Raw genomic sequence first — 18,314 nt, 5'->3', positions numbered from 1 at the left:
ATGACACTAATGTAATGAGGATAACGAACTGTATTCTAGTTTATTGAAATAGCTGAGTATTGTAATAGCATTTTGGACTTGAGCGCTGCTGGCTTTTCTCCGGTGACTTCATTGGTTTGAAGAACTGTCCTTGAGCAGTTTGGGGCCCTGTGGTCCATATTGTATAGCCCAATGTCTTTTAAATCCAGCTACACACACATATACGCACTCACACACCACACACCATTGGCTCTCAAAACTCTGGTGTTGATAAGGTCAGCCAGCAGTCATAGCGTCCGTTAGCAGCAGGTATAGGGTTACACGCGATTCCAACGTGACATTTAATAGCCACAAAAGCCTTAAACACAGATAAAGTATTTCATTTGAACTTGAACAAGAGAAGGATCATTTGAAGCTAATCATGCACGTTATGTCCCAGTTACAGAAATCCTCTTGTGACGATTTTAGCAGCTCAAGCACACACACAGAAGAAGGTGTAGTATGTATTACTATGCATGTCGCCATCACTATGCTCGGTGCAATGGTCGCCAAACACGCCCTTCATAAGCTTTCAACGTATCTTCTGGCTGATCCCCTGAAGAGCCATTTGGCCACGTCTCAGTGTGTCCTCAGTTTCCTTGGTGTTCAACAGGATGCCTCAGAGCTGCACTTTAGAAGGGTAAATTTAGACTCTTCCAACCTGAATGGTCAAATCAGTTTAGAGGTCAGGTTATGCTGAAATAGATTTTCACTAGAATCCAATATTTCACATTCGAAAAATCACACAGCACAACAAAAATGTCACAAAATGCATATTGATAATTTTTCTCCGCGCACCAGGCACAGCGGAATTGGTTCGGTTTGTCCCCAGTATATTTTTTTGCTTTCTTATGACCACTACTCATGCTAGGGCCTTTGTTTGGGTCCGAATTTTCTCCGGGACCCAGGTCAGATTCTTTTCAAATATTTATCTATTGGCAGTAGGTGCTGCGTCATCTCACAGTATGACCATTATGTCATTTGTTCTTCGTCTTCTTCAGTTTTACTGGCAGATGGCAGTTGGCAACCCATTTAATTGGGGCAGGTAGTTGTACTGTCCTTTAGTGGAAGAGAATGTAACTGTTCTGCCCATTACTCACGCCGGTCGCTTAGGGCAGCGGTCCCCAACCTTTTTTGTTCCACGGACCGGTTTATGTCCGACAATACTTATACCGACCGGCCTTTAAGGTGTCGCGGATAAGTACAACAAAATAAAACCAGTACCGGTACCAAAAAAAAAGAAGAATTATTCATAACACACAGGAAAAGACCAAGGGAAACTGAGTTAACGATAAAAACCCTGAAAACCATAAATTTCACACCCGAGCCTCAACTCTCGCGGCCCGGTACCAAACGACTCACTGACCGGTACCGGTCTGTGGCCCGGGGGTTGGGGACCGCTGGCTTAGAGGACTAATCAGGTGGAACCAGATAACCTTCTACGGCACACCCATGTGCCACGGCACAGTGGTCGGGAAACACTGGTATATGCCGAGTCAAATAATTAACTCTCGGTCACTCTTTGTCCCTCCTTAACGCTGTTATTTGAACAGACCAGTGTTGAAATGAAGGCACAGGTGGATGAAGCTGCAGTTCAGCGAAAGTTGACTAGACAGTTGGCCCTAGACGGCGATTTTATCATGACAATTAGATTAGGTTTTATTTATCTGGTAGATTGGAAGCCCTCGTGCGATCTGGGGGGGAGGACATGCCAAGATATGACTTGGTTAACACTAAAAAGAAACCATTCATTTCCACTGTGGATTACACTTCACCGTTGCTAAGCCAAGCTGGGCTCATCCTGGCGTTTTTATTTTTCATTTTCACAAGATGAAACGGTATAGCTAACAGTCATGATGTTACCCATAAGTAACACTCCCTTGAATGCAAGCACATGTTTCCAGGAATGTCCTCGGGATACAGTGAAGGTTCCTGATAGAGTCGTCAGGAAGGCCGACTGTGCCAGTTTAACTCCTTGCATTAAAGCGACGCGACTTGGCCGATCGATTGGCTTATTACTGACCTCCCCTCATCAGGGAGTGTGTTCTGCTTCCATCACGACCGCAGTCAGTTCTGTGGGGAGGATAATTGCAGTGTGCAGCTAACGGGGTGGGTCTCAAGTATCCCAGCACTGAGCCTGCTGCCAGAGGAAAACACATTGATCTCTGAAGGTGATGAAAAGGCTCTCTCTCAAAGGCCTTACTTCCTCTTCAGGAGCGTTCAAGCCTTGACACTGAACCGAAGCGAAAACGTGGATGATCCACGCACGCTTGCCAACCATAGTCATAGTCACGTCATGTGTCTTCTGTGACAAAGCTCTTGTTCGGTTCTGTAATGATTTTCAGTCCACGGAGCTGGGCGTTAAACGTGTCTGAGTGAGTGTACGTCTTTATTATAAGGTTACCTTTGAAAGACGACTGCAGGACTGTGCTAACTGGCAGTGTGCTGTAAAAAAGAAAAAAAAGTTTCACTTGGAGACTGTTTTCGGGTTTTTTTAGTGTGGCAGAAGGAGAGGAAGATGCATTTTTAATACCGGTCTCAGTCTGCTTGACGCAGCGTTAATGGAGCCTGCAGCGATAGACAGTTCCTCACATCCTAATGGATTGATTGGTTTAATGAACTGATAACTGGCATCTGGACAAACGCAGCGCAGAACCCAGCCAACGTACACACACCACATTCACATACACAGGCACAAAATTGCCTTATTCATCAGGGACGGATGGAGAAACGAATTCATTTCAAGCTGATAACAACATACCCTGACCACTGCTGAGGGTGTGCAGGGATGCTCCCAGAAAACATGCGTCATTAAAATAAAAATAAAAAAATCAGGATCTGCTTTCTGCGTTGTAATGAATCCTGGTTCGTGTAATTAGTTTCCAATTGCTTCGTGGTGATATCTTGGGACTTTCTGACATTAACCAGTGGGCTGTTGGTGCTGTGAATTAGTTTGAACTTTAACGTAATAACAACACAACATGTTTTTCATGGCGTCTTGTAATTAATAATGACAGAACTGAGTTTCATTAGAGTTTATGAGGCGGGCGACGCTGTTCATTACTTCTCATGACTGTTCATTAGATTACATTTAGGCTGTAATCAGTGAGATGTTTTGCTTTACTGTAGCTTTACTGTCTTGAGTAGCACTCTGTAAACAAATCTATCTGCATCTAACAATAAATTTGTTACAGAGACAATACAAAGATGTCTGTGTAATGGCTTTTGATTGGCACTGAAATAGATACAGGAAATGCCCTGTAGCATTGCAATGGACTGGATAAATAAATACAGTGCTCACTGGAGAAGATTTTCTGCGGTGACAAAATGACTGGACAAAGAGAGGACAGTAAATAAATGTAAAAATCAGACACAATGTGCCTCTCTTTTTGGGGCAACGAATTAAATATAATTGAAAATAAGTATTTAGGAAATGACTATAATCATCATATTTATTCAGTTGGAAATAACGATAATGAAGATATATGCCACAGAATCAGAGAATAATGTGAAATATCCTTTCAAACACTGTTTTTCTAGGTCGGGCTGGGATTTAAATGCGGGTCTGGGGAAAATTAAAATAGGCCCCCAAATTCTTTTGCAGAGTTTGCTGTTTATATGAAGTTGCCAAAAACCTTCAAGAAGCTGTTAAAAGGAAAAAAAATATAAAGAAGAAGAAGTAGTTGGGGTTTAGGGTTAGTAGCTTTGCACTCTCTAAACAAGTTAACAAACCTTTTTTTTCCTTTTACCTACACGTGTTACAGTCCGCCGCTTATTTTTGGCTCGCAAGAAAAATAACCCCAACAGTTTGAAGGCAGTTAAAGAACCGCTACCATTAAACATGGCTGATAATAGGGTTGCTCTTTGAAAAGACGTAACTATACACGCTGACCATGCTGTAGTCTGTTCTTTGTATCAGATAGCAGGAATTTGGACCCTTGCCTCTCATTTCCAGGACTTGAATTTCTAGTGACACAAGTGAAGCTTGCTATGTGAATGTGAACTGCAAGCTGTACGTCAGAGTACGCACATCCAACCATTGGTACAGTTGGTATAATCCATGCAACTTTTCTGTTCTTTGAGTAAGCCATTAGACATGATAACGAGGGAGTCCACCTGACATGCTGCTGCTAATGTTTAGAGTGTAATATGGTCATTTTGGGTTTTGGAGCCTTTTAGTGCCTAACGACCTTCTCTTTGAGAAGAAGCTGTTTGTTTGACTTACTTATCTCTCTTAAACTGAACGATGTTGGGGAGGTGATGGGGTTCGTAAAGGTAGGTAGGGTCAATGAGAGTCCAAGGACTTCCTTCTGGGGCCAACTTAGCCGATCTCAAGTTTGAGAGGACTTTCCTATTTCACTCAACAATACCCGTGAGTGATGTTCCCAAGAGGGGTGTAAAACTGATGGAGAGACAATCCAGATCTTCATCTATCTTTTTGTACCACTCCGTTGACTCTTCAGAATCAGGTGTTTGTGTGAGGGGAGCACAGATGCACTTTAACGTTGGACTGCATCTGCGTAACCTCAAAGACTTCAGGGGTCAGTGCAGTAGTTCAGCAAGCTGGATTGAATTTGCTCAACGTGGCGCAATATGGAAGATCCAGATTATTAGAAATTTCGACGTGATCCTCACATGTGTCTGTCAGGTTTGACACTGAGCACTTTATTATTATTCTTTTTTCTTTTTTAGCTCAGTAAATCCGCTGACTTGAGGTTTTTGTGAGGAGCAGTCTTCTGCGTCTCTGTCTTTGCTTTTAGATTTTGCAATTCCCATTTCGGACAACAATACACAGATGAAGAGAGCAGTGACATTCATGGACAAGGATGATTGTAAAATCGTGCTTAAATTTCCATTTTTTTCTCCCTTGGACAGTGGACACATTGTTCCACGAATTAGCATTTCACGTATTGATTTATTCATTGTCATGCCGAGTAATGAGGATCTTGGATGAAGAATGTCTTCGTCTTTGCCAGACGTTTCCACAAAAATGTACTTGTAAAGTAACAGATGATTGTACAGTAGAAAGCCAGCTTTTGTGCAGCTTTAGTTCCTCTGACCTGGATACCCAGGAGTTGCCAGGTTTAATAAACTCATCCATCCATGTTGTGGTATTAAATGGACTATATTAAAGTCTGTTTTGACCAAATCCTCCTAAATCCTTGGAATGCTTTAGACATTGATCATAACAGTTGTGTTTTTTTATTAGAAATATTCCGAACATTTCAATTCAGCTTTGAGAGCCAAGGTCTGAGGCTAGTTTGGGCCACACTGTGATATTGTAGTGTTTATCGACTCAACAATGAAGCAGGCGCAACTTTAGTCACGATGGGACCTGACAGTCATGGCAAAGCCAGTGTCACTTAACATAACTGAACCAAATCCCACAAATTTTGTTCACGTCAGTTTCTGAATCATTCCCATCTGAAGTAGTTAGAAGCACTGAACTAATATGACATTTATATTGGACATTGTGTGGACATTATTATGAATAAACAGCAAGGTCAGTATGCCGTGCGTTTGGTATCCAAAGATTTGGCTGGTTAAAATTTAAATTTATAAGTAGTCTTAGAATGAGTCATGGACAAATGGCTTCATTACTGTGCAAAGTATTGAGCCACCCCTCAGTTCTTTATATTTTACTGACTCTCTTGTCATTTTTAAAGTGGTTTTGAGAAACAGTTCTGAAGGTCTTTCACAGCCTTTCTTTGGATATTTCTTTGAATTAATTTTCATTGGAGTGCTTGTACCTGACCATTTTCAGAGCAATGTTTTTCATTTGTTAAGCCAGTTAACACTGACCTTTGAACATTTTAAGCATAAAAGGCACCTAACTCAGTGGAAGAACCAGTCTCGTGTCAACACATAACAGACAACTTAGCAAAGAATTAATTTTAAACTGTATGCTTTTGTGGCAACCTGTCACAAAAGCACATGACTTGTTCCCATTTCTTTAGATGAGTCTATGAAAAATACCAAAAATGTCAAGATAAATTAGAGTTTGATAGACCAGTATGTAGGCAGATTTTGATCCATGATGTAGTACCATCTGGAAAGTGTGCAGAGAAAGTATACCTGGATAGAAAAGCACACTGTGGAAAATTATCAGTCTTAGATTGGCCTCCCCAGAGCCCAGACATCAACATTATTGAAGCAGTGTGGGACTGTGTTAACAGGGAATGGAAAAAAGGCAGCGAACATTAAAAGGAGATTTTTAAAATTAAAAGGACTTTTAATATCTTTCACGAAACCCGAAGAACTTTTCTTGAAGACTGAGAGAAAAGTTTGCGTGCTAGATTTCAGGCTTTTTCGAAAAATAAAAGTGGTCATACCAAATATTGAGTTTAAAGCCTATTAGAATTGTACAAACTCCTTATACACATTTGTCCTTATATACTTATACTTATATACTTATATACCAATTATGCTTTCAGATTTTTGCACTGTAGGTTCAGTTCAAGAAGGAGATCTTGCTTGTGGTATTAACAAACGAGTCTTTCAAAACGGGCGATTTTAGGCTTTTTCTATCTTTAACAGAAACCTTTGATGCATTTGAATGAACACTCAGAAGTACATTTTGCTTTCCTCTTTATTTGCAATTAAAGAGACCACAGCAAGTGACACAGACCGTGTTGAAGATCAAAAGTTTTAAGCTTCACTCGTGATGACATTTTAACAAGGGGCATTATAAACTGTGTATGATTTCGGCCTGCAGTTTCAGAAAACATCTCAATTTGTTCACTGTACCCAGGCATGGTGCAACTAGGCTTACTGTGAAATCTAAAGCCAATTCTCGTCAAACTTGATTTACTTTGGAGGTTGAAGCTGGTACCCTGTTTGCTATTTCTGGCATAATTTTGACTTTTATTCTCAGGGATAGCTTTATTACTTTGAGAGGGAAGCTTTGAATGGTTTGATTATGTATATCAAGCTCGGTAACAATGCTGGTATTGTAAATGAGTCCGGCCGGGGCCTGGTTTACTTAAAACTGATTGATTTGGAGAGAAAGGAGAAACGGATTCTCTGTGCTGTTAGCTGTGCCGGACCAATCTGTATTTTATGGATGGTGGGCAGTGCTAAAAAGCAATTATGTTTCAATTCCATGAAGTATAAACAAGAAATTTATTATGTCAAACAATGCATAGCTTTGAAATAAGGTTGTAATGAATGGCATGAGCAGAATTATTCAAAAACAATATAGCCATGGCTTAAAACAGCATGTTTCACAATGCTGCCAATTACTTTTTTTTTTTTTTTCCAAATAACTTTCGAATGACTAATAGTGTCAATATTTTGGACCAATAACACTCTGCGGGGTGTAAAAATCACACACTGCGTTGTAAGAAAGCAGAAAATTGTTGTGCTGATGGTTTCATGCTGCTCTCACAGCTAACATGGTACCAATCAAGTCAGTTTATATCCATCAGTTTAGTCAATACAATGCCGTCGCTGCTGTAGAGAAGTGATTACCGTGTTAAAGCAGTGTTTCTGCTTTGACTGGCACTGTCTACAAATGACAATTTGACAATTTTAGTGAACAAAGTTACTTTTCACAGTATGTTTGATTATATCGCATATGCACAAAAACAAGGCTCAAGACCAAAACTGTTAATTTTTTAAAGTTTTTTTATGTTAACTGAAATTAAAAAACTTCTAGATTAAGATGCAAAAGCAGATTTTATATGAATATTTAGATTTTTGGTTTAGCAGTAGTGTAAATAGTTGAATTGTCTGTTGTCGCAGGTTAGTGAATGATATTTTCGATAAACTACTCTACTAGCCTAACAAGAACATGTAACCATTGATCACAGTCCACATGATGTTATCACCACAAGCTAAAGAAAGAAAAGTCGCTAGCACTAATTAGGGACATTTCTTTCGTTGACTGGCCAGGTCACACCGCTTGGCCTGTGTGAGTGTGTTTTTACCTCATATCAGAGGTTTGCTGGATAAGGATTTGGGTCAATATAGCTCATTGTTTAATTGGATTTTATGTATCAAAAACCATTCAATAAATTGTGTTTTTCAGACATAGCTTTGAGAGATATTTGCAGTTAAGGTAACAAAACTGAGATTCTCTTTGACCAGATTTCCTTTGAATGGTGGCGATTGATATTTAATGTTTTATTCTAACAGTGCTTTTGCAGCCATCTTGATTAGTGCATGCTGTGGTTAGTGCTAATACTCACAGTCAGTTGCTGTTTGTGTGTTAATGGTAAAAAACAGCAATAAGATGTTATGTCTGTCAGCTATCATTCTGCATTTGAATGGGATCAATGCAGAGTCATCGGATCAGTAATTGGAAATTAAACATAATCTGTTTGTTATAACATGTGGATTAACTGGGATAGTTGCAAATCTATTGTCATCTATTAAAAATCTGTCTTACATATGCATAAATCTAACTGACTGCTACTTGGTGGCAGTCTGCCCGTGTTTAGAAATTATTCTGCGATTATTGTCAGTTATTATCTGTCTGAGAGTGATTGCAGTCAGCCCGAGTCAGCCCATCGTTGTTTGGTTACCTCCTACCAGCTGATATGTACAATCACCTTGTGATCAAAGTGTCTGTCCGGAGGTTGAGGGCCCTGCACAGACAACATCTGGTTGGTCCGTAACGACCTTAACTACTTCCCAGCAGACACTGGGAAATCACAGTTTTCCTAGTCAAAAGGCAAATGCCATGCTGTTTATACTCTAGTGTGATTGAGACATGAGTAAGGTGCATCCATAAAGTGTAATGGTACATCACACAAACAGGGATATCAAGACAAAGCTATTTAATGTAGTGCACTTTTTGGCACTCTAGCTTTAGCTTAGTTTTTCAGCCCTCTTTGGACGTATTTGGTAAATTTATGGTCAGCTGAATAAAATAAGCTTGTAATTCATTATATAAAGATGTGAAGGGATCACCGCAACCATTAGGATAAATGTGAGTATATCTACAGTAGTCACTGAAAACAAACGGACTGACATTACCATCAGTGTAGCCTAGTAAAAAAACAAGCCAAACCGTAATCCCTGGTTGTGCATTGTGATGTGGCTCTCTGCTGCTTCCTTTCTCAAATATAAAAGCCACCAAATAACACAATGTAAAAACACAATATTCAACACCACAGGGCCCATTTTTGTTACGTCTGACCAAAATCTTCGCCTGGCCAAACATTTACTACGAACATTAAATTCACTCTGATTTATTTCACTTTCATTTTTAAAATCTGCTGTAAAGGTTTCAACAGATTGTTCGTAGTTAGTGACCCACGTCATGACATTCCCGGCCGCATTTTTTTCCGAAACCGCTGTACACGGGATACTGTGAGAAAACAGCGGGCCAAAACAATGTTTTTGAGCAAGAGTGATGTTTTGCCTTAACAGGCAGCCGAATGTCTCCCCTCGCCCTAGAATCCAGCTGTTGATTTCACTTTTTTAAAGAGGTTCTGGTCACTTTTTTTTGTCTTAAGGAAACTTGAATACATCTGAAAACGTGTTTGGACTGGCCGTTATAGACATTGTTAAGTTATCCTTTCATTAATGTTTCATAAACTGAAATATTGTTGTTGGCTTAGAGCACTCTTCACCAAGTTTTTCAGTGTATAGTCTGGATTCTATGGCGATATCTCCTTACAGCCTATAATCTGAATAAAAAATATTGTGATGAATATTAGGAATCATGATGATATCTAAAAATCGTGTAGAGTATTTCGTCTGGACCACACACTCCCACGAAGGCAGTATTTTCTTAAAGGTTGTCAAAAATATCCTACTGAAATCAGAAGGATGTCATCTTGTCGTACAGGATATTCCTCTCTGAGGTGTCATGTGTCATTTCAAAGTGAGCAATAATGAAGTGACTGCCAAACACAGTAAACCCCCTTCTGTTTCTTTTAAAATACAAACCTATGGAGAACCCAGGGTTGATATGAACCACAGTAAAGTGAGAGTCAGGCTCCACCTGTGGTTTCATTCCTTAAACTTTGCCTGGACCCTTCACTGGCAGCAGCTGACATTATCCTGGAAAGGGTTCAAAAGGAGCAAAGTTGGAAGTGGAGGCTGAGCCAAGCAGTGGTATCAAATTGAGCACTTAGCATCATACAAAGAGTTGTGCAACATAATCCTGTGTTTTGCACCCTAATGACACATCTGGAATGTCATAAATCAGCCAAACACAGCATAAACAGGATTTTTATTTTTGTTTTGCACCATACTTACAGGCATGCATCTGGTTTGCACGCAGGGTATGGAGGTCAATTTCAGCAATTTAGATTCGTAATTAGTATGATTGTTTTGCATACTTGCATACTTTAGCTGAACATGAAAGCCTAGCATCAAAGTCATTTCTTGGAGCACCTTTTAATGCCCAAATAATTAATTCTGTGCTGTGCGCTCTCTTCAGAAACTTTCACCAATTCTATTTATTTTGCTCAATTCAGTACAGTTTTATATACAGCACCAAATCAACAACAAAAAAACTGCCTCAAGATGCTTTATACTGTAACGTAAAGACCCTACAATAACACATAGAGAATTCCAACAATCAGACAAACCTAAATGAGCAAGCATTTGGTGACAGTGGGAAGGAAAAACCTTCTCTTAACAGGAAGAAACCTCCAGCACAACCAGGTTTAGGGAGTGGCAGCCATCTGATTGGGGGTGAAGGGAGGAAGACAGGGAAGAAGATCAATTATAACTAAAATTTAAATGCAGAGCGGTGTATAAATACATAGAGAGTGAGGATGAGGTGAATGTAGAAGAAACTCTCAGTGCATCATGGGAAACTCTCATCAGCATAACTGCAGTGTTACCTAGAGTGAGTTCAGAGTCACCCGAAATTGTTTCATGACTGTGATTATCTTGAACCTCTAACATGATGACTCAATGCATTTCTTTGATTAAATAGGGATTAAAAAAGAACTCATCAATTTATTGGCAAGATAGTGTGGCTGATATAGCGTCATCCATCCATCCTCTTACGCTTATCCTTTTCAGGGTCACCGGGGGGCTGGAGCCTTTCCCAGCTACCATAGGGTGAGAGGCGGGGTACACCAAGGGCAGGTCATCAGTCTTCCACAGGGCTAACGCATAGAGACAAACAACCATTTGAACTCACATTCACACTTATGGGCAATTTAGAATGACCAATTAACCTAATCCCACTAACTGCATGTCTTTGGATTGTGAGAGGGAGCCGGAGAGATTCCACGCAAACACGGGGAGGACATGCAAACTCCAGACAGAAGGGTGAAATCAAAGGATGATCTGATATCCTCGTGTTGGTGTTGTTCCCAGACCATCATGAAAATGTTGTTCCAGGTTCAACATTGCAAGTGACCAATCACATTGTTGTGACGTTATTCTTTTGCGCGCCAAGCCATTCGTGCATTTATGAAATTCCAATGTTGCAAGGACAATATCAATTCTGCTTACTGTTTATTAAAGGGTTACAGTTAGGGTTAGGGTTAGGGTCAGGGTCCGTTGATTGGCGGACAGAGGCGGTTTCACGCAGCTTTAGAACAGTTTTTTGTTTTACGCCGCTTTTTCCCGAAGTCGCAAAAGTATGACGTCACAACATTCTGATTGGTCACTTGCAATGTTGATCCTGGAACAACATTTAGTATGATGATCTGGGAACAACACCAACACGAGGATATCAGATCAACCGAAATCAAACTCGGGACCTTCTTGCTGTGCAGCAACAATGCTAATTACCACACCGTTGTGCTGCCAGATATAGCAATATCTGCATTTATAATGGCTGATAACGTTCTTCAGTCATGTTATGGCTGTTGACGTTGCATATTATATCCACCAGTGGACACGTTGCAGTTTCTCTGTTGGCAACACCCATGTTTGAAATACATAACTACACAGAACAAGTGTTAATGAAGTCTATCTATGTTTCTTGTGCCTGGAAAAAAATATCAGCTAATATATCAAAATATTGAATTTTTAAATATCGATAACAATATCGGTCTCAAAAATCCTATATCTGTCAGGTTTCTCAAGTTCTGCCTTTATAAAAACACTCCTTTATTATAGGAGTAGCCACTGATATGGCACGTTTTCCACTGCCTGAGACTGATGTTCACCCAGTTTGTTAAGTCAGAATTTGGATGTTTTTGAGGAGACACACTAGCCAGTGTGTTTGTTCACAGCTGCTAGTCAAGCGTAAAGAATACCACTGCATACAAACACACTTCTCCCGACCCTGTCACGCAAGTACTGTGACCGTCAGTTCCTCCCCCTTGAAGGCAACTCAGGCTGTTAATAAGTCATTCGAACTGGCACTAGAAATGAGTTTAGTTTAGATTTGTCATACCATTAGTCCAGAACCAGCACAGACTACAGTGGCCCTGAGTTAGGTAAGGTTAGTAAATTAATAGAAAATAATCAAACTGTCGATCCTGGCGGCTGTGCAATGCAAGTGAGAAGCTATATAAACATGGTTGCTTAATGTTTTAATGTTAAAAATGTTAAAATTCTGGCATTTTACTGTGGAAATGACAACAAAAAGCCAGAAACAAGAAAATTAGTTTTAGCGGCTGGTCTCATGAACAGACTAACATTATTACTTCAAAGTCATTTTATAAAGGAAATTAGAGATATTTACACTTTTTCTTCCTTTTTTTTGAAGCGTTACCTGTATTCAGTACGATCTAGTCAAGCCATCAACTTGTAAAACCTGGCTAAGCGTGTAATTGTTTTACTCCTCCAGCTGAGCTTTAGCAGCATGATAGTGTTGACAGGAAGATGGCAAACACAAACGCGCTAGTTAAGATAAACAAATTTCAAACCTGGGCATCCATGCTGAAAGACAACCTTTAAAAGGAGAGAAAGAAATAAAATGACAGCATGAAGCAGACCTTGGAGTTCTTTCTTCCACCTCGACTTATGTCTACATATACATAAAACCTCAATGCTTAATAAGCAGTGAGGCTGGAACGTGTTTGGTTTTCCAATGTGAACTTTTCACATTGGAGGTTTTTCCTCACCCTGGTGTGTAAAAGTGAGAGCGAGAACACTTGTAGAATATGAAACTTACACAAACAAAATGACAATCGCATTCTTCTTCTTTTTTTCCAGGACCTCCGGGAAAGCGGGGAAGAAGAGGCCGTAATGGAGACCCTGGTATGCACATTTGTGTTTGTGTGTTTGTCTGAATCTGAATCGAGTTTTCTCAATCCAGAAACGTTTAAGGAATGATTCAGGAGGACATTAGCAAATCGTGCTGCAATCATGTAAAAAGTACACTGTATATCTGTGGAGGCCAAAATAGGTTATAGATGTGTAATTTGTGGCCGGTTGGTTTCAGCGTTCGCTTGGATTGTTTGAGCTGCAGTCGCTGCAGAAACACTGTATTTTCCCGGTAAAGCTGAGGGACAGAAAAAGTGATTGGAAACCTGGTGGAAGCTGCTGATGTCCGTGCTTACGCTCAGCGTGGATATGTTTATATGCTGTCCCGAGCTCAACCCCCACAAACTCAGCAGCGACTTGCTATAATGTAATCAGGATCTCCAGTCTCCCCCTCTCCCCTTCCTCAATCTGTCCCAGCTGAGGCCTCGGGCATCAGGGCCTCAGCTGGGACGTGTCACGCAGTGACAATCCCCGGCACGGGAAGTGTCACCTAAAATTGAATTCGCAGCGAGAACACGTACTTGGCGCCCAGCTCCGTCCACGCTCCGCTCACCTGATAGCGGGAAGTGATAATGGAATCTGGAGTGTGTCGGCCTTTTGGTCGAGAGCACAGAAAACAGAAAACACTTTGGAAAAAAAGTATTAGCTTTGCAAAAGGAAGGCAGAAAGACGGGGCGAAGCAAAGTCCCCAGCCTTAGTGAGGCAGACTGAAAAAGAACAGCTTTGGTTTCGTAGACAGAACCAAACACTGGAATTTGCACAGGAAGTCAGAGGAATTCAACTGAATCATTTGAGATCTGCTTGCTGAGTATTAGTATTTTTATTTCCTGTATTTTCAGTCGAATTAAGGCTCCTGCTTTTGTTTCGAGATGTGGATCTGCTATACGTTTCTTTCTTCTTTTATTTTTTCTAATTTGCAAATTACCATAGCGATCTTGCACACAGCCTGAAAGCCTTTAAAGATTTTAAAAATTAATAAATAAAAAAATAATAATAACAAAATGAGTTTACAGAAAGACAGCGGTCCAATGTTCCGGTTGGCTGCAGATCTGAGATACCGCCAGGCTTTGTTTATGCAGCGCTTAACCTCCCAATAAACATCCACCATGCCAGCGTAGTTTAAATGGCACCATTGTTCAGACACATTTTTTTTTTTGGTCTCTGTTCAGCCAGAGCAAATGCGGAGAATGTGAATTGCTTCCTCTTGACAAATCAATTGGAAACAAGCAAGCAATCATGGCCACTCATGATGCCTGGGCTGGTGAGGTACAGCGGTCTATTAAGAATAGACAATAGGGAGCAAATGTAAGGACAGGCCCTGACATTCAGTAGAATATTTGCAAACCGAAGCACTGACTGGATTGAAGTATCTTGTCGGGAAACAGATACGTGAGGATGTTTTATCTACATCCTCACGTGCACGCAGCTTTGAATGCTCTCGGTGTAATTGCAGATTGACACGCAGTTTTAGTTCAGTCATTTCCGCTGAATTCCCCCAAATAGGACGTGTTTGACTTGCTTTAAAAAGTAGATTCAGCCTGAATCCCAGAGAAACGCTCAAAACAAACTGCACTGGGGAGAAACTGAAAAGATATTTAAGAGACATTATTTATGCGACTGAAGAAATGCAGTCCTTGATGGGCAGGGGCATGCTGAATTCTGCACCGTAAGCCTTCTGCAAATCCAATTTCCCTCTTTTAAGTTCTCAACTCTGGTGGATGTTGAAGGGGAGCATATTTAATTCATGATTCACTTTAACCAAAAGAAACTATGCCGTCGCGAGTTTCCCATAAATTCATGCTGAGGTGTTTTGCAGTTTACTCATCTACAAAGGTAGGAGGAAGATTTCACCCACCACTTGGCTCCGCTGACAGAAAGAACAAATAGGAAAAAGAGACGGTGATGTTTACCTATGCATTAAAAATGAATGGGATACTTCATTAGGATCTCTTGTTTGTTTACCACTAACATATGGAAAGGAAAATTGTGGCAGGACAGTTTAGGATGAAGAAGGTTTTGTAGCATTGAGAAGCCACAGGCTCAGACTGTTCTAGCAGGTGGTCAATGCTGGAAAGTGTTAGACGTTTCCTCGCATATTTTTTCCCCGTTTGAATAATCAGGTCTGTGACTCCTGCGCTCACAAAAAAAAAGGAGGAATTGATGCTTGGATTAGGTGAGCAGTTCCACTTTACACACGGAAAGGTTGAACGTTTGTTCGAGTGGAAGTCACGGTGTGAGAACGGAAAGCGAAACCGAGCCTTGGTGACTTTTACTGTGCATTATAAAAGACATGACACGCTACAGTGTCAGCTAATAGTGCTTTTTGATTTTACTCTGGCTGTCAAGAAGCTGTAACAGTTGTAGACCCTCAAACCTTTAAGGTGCCTGCTATGTTCTTTATCGGAAATTGTACCTTTTCTTTCCTTAAATCACACTTTTTTCTTTGATTTCTCATAATTACTAGCTGAAACACTTAAAAAAACTAAGTGGTCCACTGTAACTCAACGAGCCATAAAACAAACGAGCAGTGAGGCTCAAACACGCGGCTCCTTAAAATCCCCAGCTGTAGGAGCAATTTGCAGTGGTCATGAAGAAGAAGCGTTCAAGGACATAGGAGAAAAAAAACCCTATTTCAGTGTTAAAGCAGCTGGGTACCTTTTTAATAAGAACCTGAAGACCTCAAATGATTTGCAGGGTTCTGGGGAGCCCTGAAGTGCGCTGGCACCGAGTCCTTTGAGCAGCAGTAATTGGGCAAAAGACGAGTGTCACCTCACAAAAAAAAAAAGTGCGGGTATTTCTTTAACAAGCACACAACCTCTTGTAGCAGTGAAATCGGAGCTACTCGCAAATGTAAAATGCGATCACCAGGCCTGGTGACTGTTGTTGGCCCCACCGCGGTATGGTAAATAGCTGGGAGTCTTTTGTTCTCTGCTGTAAGGTAGAAAGATTACTGAAAGAGGCCGTCTTTCTCCCATTCCTCATCGTCAGTGAACGCATCGCGGCAAAGATGAAATGTGAAGACGGTCCTATCCAAAAAAATAATTCTCAGCTAGAGGCTGATTTCTGTTCTTAGTAATTCTGTGGAATATTGATGATCTGTGTCTGTTTGATCGCTGATTGAAAACACACTAACCAGGGATTTTTCCTCTCTCTTTTCAGGACCTCCTGTAAGTATGCCTGCTTCACATCGTTTGTGATGACCCCGTAAAGGTAAAGGCAGAGCAAAAGACATGCACAGAGGTGCAGACAGCATGCCGCTGTGTAAGGTATAAGATTACAGGGGAAAAGGCACATGCAGGGGCACGCGACAAGTGCAGGTTGGGATGGTATGTGTGCTGCAAAGAGCAATTTGTGTACAAGAAAAAGAAATGCAAGCAAGAAGAAGAAGGAAATGTTTGATATTTTAGGAAAGAAAGAACCAGGTGAGGTTTATACTTCAGGCTCTCAGGAAATAATCCTGCACATAATCCTCCTTAAAACAATTACACTGGGTTTAAACGCTGATATTTAGCATTGATTAAAGAAACGAGATGTAACGTGTTAATTAGGGAGTTTTGAACGATGGAGGCTTCACTATGTTCGCTCCCAGTCTTTCCCCTAACATAAGCTAAACATCTATGCAGATTTAGCTGATGGACATAACTGTGCTATATCATTTCATAATGTATCTTTGATAAGTTGCCTAAGTGCTATTTCTGAAATGCACTTTAAGGACAAAGTTACTTTTTTAAAAGTGTTTTTTTTTTTTGCTGTTTATGTACCGGTAAAAGATAACAAATCACAACACACTTGCTGACAGAAATTTCAGCAGCTGTCTCGCTGACTTATTAAAATAAACTCTTTATCACTGGCTTACCCCTATGAGGCACCCTCACCCGTCATCTGCGCAGCCTGCTTTATAAAATTCTCGCTACCAGCATCTGTCCCTGCCAGCGCCCTGAACCCGAAGAGATTATCTCACCTCATTACACCGCCGGGTGATCGCAGATTCGCTCGTCTTTCAGATGGAAAACCTCAGAGTTTCCCTAAAGATGAAGAGAGAAGCATACATACATACATAATCGCCAGAGCTTGTGACAGTTTGCAGCAAAAGCAGGTCAAGCGGGTACTCTGTGTGTGTCGGTGCGTGTGTGTGTGTACATGCGCGTGAGCTCTGTTAAAATATTCCAGAAGGCTGGTGTGATTGAATAGGTATAATAGTGTGTGCCGACTGAGCTGTAAAAGCTGTAAGTTAATCCTCCGAGCCTTCTCAGACGCTCGCTCCCGGGGTTCTGGGACATAAGTAAATGCAGGTGGTCTTACTTCTCAGCCCCTCGCGCCAGGCCTTAGATCTGACAAATAAAATCATACTGTGATGTGTCTCAACAGTTGATCGGAGTCCCAGAAGCGTCGCTGAAATGTTCGTGCAGTAGGAGACGGTGGATTTGCCAATAAACGTATGGGATGCTGCTATTACTTTATCTTTATTTAGGCCTTCATTAGGATGGTTCTTTGAGTGAGACAGTGAATCTGCTGTGCATGAGTACCTGACAGTGTTCCAGCTGTGGCCAACAGGTCACCTTCTGATGAAGTCATTTATAGGTAGCACAACGTGCTCTAAATGTTTGATAGGGGTCCAGCTTTTATGGCTCCGAGGGGGAAAAAAAGCTGTGATCTGGCAATGACTCACCCACTGCTCACCAAATCTGTTTCTGAAATAAAAAAAGCCCATTCTGGTGTCAGTGATCTCATATGGGTCTTTTTTAACATCTGGTATGGCCAACCGGAGGATGGCAGGGGACACGTCGGCATGAATATTCAGCAGTTCCCGCTATAACTCTGGGAACACTGCGTAAATTGTACACAGCCCTCGGAGCCAAACAAACCGACCGCTGCAGAAGTCATTACAGATCTATGTGCCTTAATCGTTACTAAGCTACCGATGAACGCACGGGGACCGGCGGTTTGCAGAGACAGAAAGAGAATAGGTCTCCTCAATCAAAAGTCATCAGGGAAGATCTTCTTTGGCGGCTCCTGATTGCCTTCAGATATGGAAAAGCGATTTTCGTTGTTTTGATTTCCTCGTCTTTTTCCAGAGCCTGCGCGCATTCGTCAGCTTTCACGTCGCAGACTCAATTGTCCAGCGACGTGCTGCTGGAGATCTCCTGTTATTCTCCAGACAGATT

General features: G+C 41.1%; 1 protein-coding gene across 1 annotated transcript in view; it reads left to right on the top strand.

Annotated features, from left to right (window-relative positions):
- Positions 1 to 18,314, top strand: part of col25a1 (collagen type XXV alpha 1 chain) — a 161,220-nt gene that overhangs the window by 75,181 nt on the left and 67,725 nt on the right. Inside the window, exons 3-4 of the mRNA XM_085400267.1 lie at positions 13,099 to 13,143; positions 16,309 to 16,316. Of these exons, the coding sequence (XP_085256393.1) occupies positions 13,099 to 13,143; positions 16,309 to 16,316 (53 nt within the window). The remainder of the gene's footprint in view (positions 1 to 13,098; positions 13,144 to 16,308; positions 16,317 to 18,314) is intronic.

Source organism: Rhamphochromis longiceps, linkage group LG3, assembly GCF_057381845.1.
Source record: "Rhamphochromis longiceps isolate RC_006_pf linkage group LG3, R_longiceps_female_GT1.1, whole genome shotgun sequence".
In the NCBI taxonomy this organism is placed as follows: Eukaryota; Metazoa; Chordata; class Actinopteri; order Cichliformes; family Cichlidae; genus Rhamphochromis; species Rhamphochromis longiceps.
Note: the sequence above shows the minus strand (reverse complement) of the source record. Positions and strands in the feature narration are given on the sequence as shown.